The following is a 6,972-nucleotide window of genomic DNA, read 5'->3' on the forward strand; positions in this document are numbered from 1 at the left end:
TGTGTGTGTGTGTGTGTGTGCGGGGGTGTAATCAGGTTAAAAACCAATTCAAGGCCTCCCAAAGAAACGCAATCACCTTGTCTATCTGCCCAGTGAAGTGAAGACAACAGGCCTGTTTGTGTGTGTGTTTGATTGAGTGATTATGTGTCTAATTGCTTGTTTAAGTGGGCTTGTTTACAGCTTTGGTGCCATATTGGACCTGTTAATCTAACTGTGTTTGTTTGCAACCCAGTGTGTTGATCTCTGATGTGCTCGCGGTTGTGTGTATGTGTGTTTATGTTTGCTCAGGTGCGTCACAGGCTCGCTTTTATTTTTATTTTTTTTGTTGGCTTCGCTGCCTCTTCTCTCTGTCTCTTTCAATCATGTCGCACTATAAGCAAGGACTGTTTGGTGTTGTGTATGTGTGTGTGCGCGCAGTTTGTTGCACCGCTAAAGCCCAGGGACTGTCGGGATGGAGGGATGGGGAAGAAAACCATGAGAGTAGGAGAGAAAACAGGATGTGTGGAGGAGAGAGGGACGGTTATGTGTTGTCTGGCATTCCAAAGAAGCGTTATGATTTAAATGATAAAAGAAGGCTTGGCCATGAATTATGTATAACAAATTGTACGTGCATAGTAATTCCAATTAAGCTCTCAGCCAGGTTTATTTCAGGGAGGGAGGGAGGGAGGGGAAAGACATATACAGGAAATGAGAGCTGTGCATAGCAACATAGAAAAACAAGGGTGTGAAAGATGGACCAAATCAATCAGGCAACATTTAGCGGCCACTAAAAAATTCAACCTTGCCTTGTCTTTTACAGGGTGAGACGGGCAAGAAATGAGACGGTAATAACACGGAGCGAGAGGAGGGTTGGACATCTTATGGCTGCAGTTTGATGTGTCAGTGTTCTTGTCATGCTGAGTGTTCATTCACTCAGCTCACACCAGTTATGAAAAAAAAAAAAAACACAAAAAACCAACACACGCACACAGGAGGCAGAAGATGGCTCTTGTTTTCACTTCACTGAAAAGTCGAGACAAGGTGTTTCAACATTTCACCGTTAAGAGAAGACTTGAAGGGGCTTTTAACCTGACACGCAAGGACACACACACACACAATGAAACGTGTACACCTACACTCCAGGACAGGTTTTCATGTTTTCCAAGCTGTTGACCTTTCAGAGAGAGAGAAAGGCAGTGATGATGGATGTATTCCCTCCTCAATCAGATTCTGTTTGCACCAAACTCACGGTAAAGTCAAGGCCTGGGCCTGACTGCTGAGGAAACTCAAAAACTCAGAAGGAGGGAGGGGTGAGAAGGAGTAAGGATGGATGTGCTGATTTGTTACAGCCACAGTAGACGGGGGGTGGTTAGCTAGAGTCTACTTAACTGCTTTTTTTTTTACATAATGTCAAAATCAAACTGATGTGGAAGCAAGAGTCAAACTGCTGAGGTGTCCCGAAACAGGATGCTACCAATTTACAAGTGAACTGTACTCTGCATTCAGACATTAGTATACATTAAGTCAAATGCCAATGCTCCTATAGGAAACAAATGAAAGTTTTAAAAAAGCATTTTGTAAGCAACTTTGCTCAGTAAACCTTAGCTGTGTGTTTGCCCCCCCCCCCCCATGTGTTGCATTGCAGCATTCATTTGAACAAAATGTGACATTCAGACTATGCAGTTGTGCTGCTACCAAACCCAGTTTGTGTGAAGTTGTGTTTCCATCATGGTAGAGTTTGGTTTGGTACAGTACGGTACGGTTTGGAATGGTAAAGCCTTGGTTCAGGCTTGCGTTTCTATTGAGAACACTTTACCTGTACTTGTCAACACTGCCTTTATTGGGTAGGCGGGGTGTGCGCTGTGCCCGACGGCCATGTCAGCGAGATACGAAGCGCACCGGTGCGGCAACGGATAATAACGCTCGGTTGTACGGCTGTTTGTCTCAACAAGACGTCACGCTTTGTTTGAGAATGGGCATTTAAGAAACACCATTTGCAGGGGAGTGATGCTTTTTTGTCGCCCAGTCAGCTAACTGTTGTGGGTCAAGCTCCACCCATACTGTACCGTACCATTACTCTGGCACCCCAAGGCAAGGGTACCAAAAAAATGGAACGGTTGTAATAATTTATTTTGGTACTGTTTCTTATGGAAACGCAAAAAAAATAAAAATGTACCTAACGATTCCTCTCTGTGGAAACATGGCTTAACAAAAGTCATAAAAAAGTCATTTTGAGGAACTAGATGAGTTTACATGTTTTCTGTCTTTAAGCTCCATATGAAGCTACAGCCAGCAGCTTAGCTTAGTTTAGCATCAATACTAGAAGAAGTAGACCTGCCTCTGCTGAAACTAAAATTGATCTTTTTAATGTTATTTTTTTTTTTTTACACTTGAGCTTTCATTCAATACAAATGTGTTTTTACCATATTAATTAGTGAGTTTTAGAGATGCCGGTAGACTGCTGCTGGATGGAGACAAGCTAGCTGTTTTCCCTCGCCTCCAGTCTGTATGTCAAGATAAGCTAATCTTGCTTCGGCAGTAGCTGAATATTTAATGAGGGGATATGAGAGCGGTATTGACTTTGTTGTCTAACTCTGGACATAAAAACTATGTAAGTGTGTTTCCCAAAATACTGAATTATTCCTTTAATTACAGCCCATTAGTAACGTTAACTTTCAAAAAAAACATGATTTGCAAAACAGTTACGATATAATTAAACAATCACATTTGGATGATTTAATTCCATAGACAAACATTGATATTTAAATTGTTATTGTTATCCTTGAACAACTATATTAGTTAAATAAATAATAAATACATTTACTGTGATATTTACAACCTCTGTAAACAGGATAAGATGGAGACACAGGCTGAACTTTCTCATCCCACTCAGCTGCCATTTATTATACTACCATATCACTGCATGGTTATGCCCTGAAATGTGACAGAGGTGTTCATACTGTAAAAAAAAGGACAAGGTTATCTGCACCACTCTGATATCAAGATTCCCCTCCATCACTGTGCCATGCCTTCACGTCTATTTTCAGCTCCACTGTCAGTCTGACTGACTTAAATCTGCTGTCCATCTTGACACTGTCAAACAGTAATAGCCTGGCTAGTGAGTCTGTGTGCATGAAGGACCAACCTGGTTGTACTTGTGCTGCTCTCTCTTCCACGATGGTCCAGGAAATAAAAGAAATGTAACATTTGAATCAGTAGTACGTGTTTGCGTATGTCTTTTTGCTATAGGTATGTACTTTAAACCTGGTCTGAAATCTTCCACCGTGCACAGTATCAACACTGAATTCTTGTTCACTACACGCACATATCATGCAGCCCAAACTCTCTGCATGTGATCATTTACACTATCTGTGTTGTTGGTACTTTCTAAACTCTGCTCTTCAAAAGGTGTGATATACAATATGAAGCATTCATAGCACTAACAACGTTTAGTTTCCGCTCCCCGGTGAAGCAATAGTTTGACACCTTTCCGTGGCAGAGTGACATAAACAAATTATTGCATTTTACTTTTGGATTCTACCTGGAAGAGCTCTGCTGTCATGTATGTAAAGATCCAGATCCGTGTTTCTGTAGGTGTGAACCCTCATTATAGGAAAACATTGATTGCCGTTGATTTTGGTGATTAGCATTCCCTCAGTCATATTATGTGTTTCGACAACATTTAATTACACAAACGGCTTTAAAAGGCACAAGAAGCCCTGTTAAAAAAAATAAAACATAAAGTTTGCAGTTTACAAAACGTCATAAGTTTTAGTTGTCAGTCAGTCAGTTGGACAATTTGCCAGGTTAATCCAGAATGAAAGAACTTCACATCTTCTTTATGGATCGCCTTTGAATTTGGTCTGGGCTGTCTCTGGGATATGGGTCGTGCTCTGGGTCTTGCTCTGGGTCTTGCTCTATGGTGATGCCATGCTGTCCTGGGCATGGGTTCTACCAGCATTGGGGAGGCTATGCTCCATGGGGGCTTAGCCCTCAGGGGTATGTGTTGGGAATGACCCTGGGCTGGCTTGGCCCCTTCGTGGTTGGAGATCTGGGCGGGATTGGGGTAGGGGACTGCCAGTTGGGAAGCTGGCATTGCCGGTGATCCCCATCTAGGCCATCAAGAGGGCTGATTCTGCCTCTGTCCATGGTCCTACCATTCCTTATCCCCCAGGGGTTGATCCTGGGTTAGGGTCGACTATCTCGCAAGCCTTTACCTGGTCACCCATGGGTCAGCACATGGCTATTCATTGGATCGGTAGCCTCAGGTCTCCTCTGCCCTGTGCGACTACTGGGTGCTCTGTGCATCTGGGTCCTGAGAGGCCTACTGCAGGGGGCTAAACAGACATTAACACAGTCCCAATTTGAATTCCTACCCATATCTATTGACAACCCCTACACACACAAACACAAACATTCTGCTACACTTAACTGCAGACTTTATTAGTTATAATATGATATTTTTGGCTCTTTCTCTCCTCTGGTCTGTCTACCAGTCCAAACAACAGATTTGTTTGCTTAAGTGATTCAAACCTTAACAGCTTTCTTGACATTTGGACAGAATGGGGATAGACTATGACACACAACGATGTACATTGCTCGCTTACTCATTTTGTCAGGTTTTAAACAATATTCCCTGCAGACTCCAAGACTTCCATGCAGAACCTGTGTTCAGGCCCAGTTTGAAGCTAAAGCTGTTAACTTGTTTGAAGTGCCACTACTTGGTTTAAGTGTGCATTCTGTACTTGGACACAGTCGGTGGACTTATGAATGTATGTATGTATTTCAGTGCTTGTCTGCATTTCTCCCCTCCAGCTCCCTCCCACATCATCTTTCTACATCGTGTATTTTCCACACTCCCAAGCCCTGCGGTCTCTCTCATCTTTCATTCCCTTAATTCTCATTATGAGAGGCTGACCTCCTCATCCACCCCGGTCTTGAGATTCAAAATGTCTGTCTGTCTGTCTTCGTTCCGTGGCCCTTCTCCCTACCCCACTGTGTCATGATTCATCTGGTTCCATCTCTCCCTGCAAGGGAGAAATTAAATTATTAGTCATGCGTGACATACCGTACTGTATCTCTATAAGTGTTATAATGTCAACTGTCGGTCTTCTTTTTTTCCTCCCATGAATCCAAATTTAAACTGAAAGTCTGGACAGTTCCAGAATACTTTCATTGAAGCTGAAACTATAAATCTTGGTGAACAGCAATTCTTTTTGCTGTTGTTGTTTTTTTTTTTTTTTTTATGACAAAGTGCAGAATAGGGTCAGCAGCTCTATATGGACACATTGTCTTTGCCAATGACAACCGAGATGAAGCCTCTCAACTCTCGGCGTGTTCAGTTTCGATCAACTCAAGTGAAGTGGTCACTTTTCAAAGGTTTTTTTTATGTTTTTAAGGATGAATTGTCCTTCAAGGGGAGAGAAATGGAGCGAGGCCAACACAGAGATGAGGGATTTTAGAGGTGAGAAGAAGAAATTCATTCAGCTCTGTCCCTGTCCTCAGCTACACAAGAGAAACTGTGAGGGCCGCATTCATAATTGATCGTCCTCTGCTCCAGATGTTCTCCAGAGGGGACTCGCTTGTGCCCACGTGTGATCGTAGATAGTATGTGTGTTTATTTGAGTGAGTGCAAGCTTAATAAAAGAGACAGCAAACAGGTGAAAGATGTAGAGATAAGTACAGGGGAAGGTCTTTTTTCCCCAGCCTCACTACTCCCATGTCCTGTAATCCACTCACTACAGCCCCAGCTGTGTGTAATGTGCATGTCTGTGTGTGTGAGAGAGAGAGAGAACAAATCCAGTGGGATAGCCATAGCCACGGGGTTAACACAGGATGTGACCCAGCTCTCTGGCCTCATCAGGTTTCTTCAAGCATGTAAGACGGTCATCACACAGAGACTCAAAAATACAACCACCGCTACAGAAGCAACGATAACCTCGAAATCTAAAGACTGTGACGAGTGTGCGAGCAGTATGTTTGTATCGCACACAACAGCTTTTCAATTCGACACATACATTATCAGATTGGAGCAGCCACACTGCCCTCGTGAGACGTTCGTCTCAGATGTGGCTCACTTGTGGCTGTTGCTTGCTATTTTTTCTGTTAACGGCAAAAGAGACACTTGAATATATCCCAGTGTCTCAGTTCCTTGAATTCATTCATTCTTTTCGACAAAGCTTTTATTGTGAAATGCTTGCAGGTTTCATCCTTATCGTCCTTAAGGTATAACGTGACAGAGTGACTGCATCCGAAACCAAAGTTCTGGATGATTTTTTCCTGACACATGGTGGGAGAGAAAGGCAATTGCCCTTCGAAAAAGAAAAACAATTCTCCTGACTCTGTCGCCGCATGTCTGTCTCCTTTCTTGTCCCTCCAGGAGACGGCTTCCTCCAGCGACGCCGAGCTCCTGTCACTGCTCCTGGACGCTGGGCTCTTAGTTGGCTGCGTCTCTTCAGCCCTGTACCCCCTGCTCAGCTCCCACATGCTGTCCCATCAGCAGGAAGGTGGCTGGGACGTGGAGAAAGCCGCCGCTGAGCTGCTGGCGGCAGGCCATGGGCCCGAGGCGGGCTCCCTGCTGCTGGCTTACCGCGGAACACACCAGGCCCAGTTCACCTTCAACTCTGCCTTGGCTGTTCTGAAGAAGTGGCTGTGAGGAGGTTTGGGACCTGTTTTAAGGCAAGAAGAGCGGGAAGACGTTGAGAGAGGAGCAGAATCGTGTCGGTCGGGAGATTTGAAGCAATCATGAGCCGAGTATGGACGTGATGTAAGAATGAGCCGCTGCGGTTTGTTCAGTAATTGGGTTTTTCGGGTTCATCAACTGAGGATAATGTGAACAGCAGCTGCCTTGGAGGTACAAGTAGACCCCTTTAATAGTGAAACATCTGCTCAATTAGAAAACACACAAGCATTAATACACAAACCTCTGCCGTCTCTCAGTCATGAATGACTCTTCAGAAAAAAAGAGCGAAGCAGAGAAACACAATGGCTCTT

The 6,972-nt window shown here is 43.9% G+C and overlaps 1 protein-coding gene across 1 annotated transcript in view; it reads left to right on the forward strand.

The window, feature by feature from the left end:
- nbas (NBAS subunit of NRZ tethering complex) overlaps positions 1 to 6,634 on the forward strand; it is a gene marked incomplete at both ends in the record, with an annotated part of 168,559 nt that extends 161,925 nt beyond the window's left edge. The window contains one exon of the mRNA XM_083898862.1: positions 6,359 to 6,634. Within this exon, the coding sequence (XP_083754988.1) occupies positions 6,359 to 6,634 (276 nt within the window). The remainder of the gene's footprint in view (positions 1 to 6,358) is intronic.
- Between the last annotated feature and the right edge of the window lie 338 nt (positions 6,635 to 6,972).

This window comes from Microchirus variegatus (assembly GCF_963457635.1).
Source record: "Microchirus variegatus genome assembly, chromosome: 12".
Lineage (NCBI taxonomy): Eukaryota > Metazoa > Chordata > Actinopteri > Pleuronectiformes > Soleidae > Microchirus > Microchirus variegatus.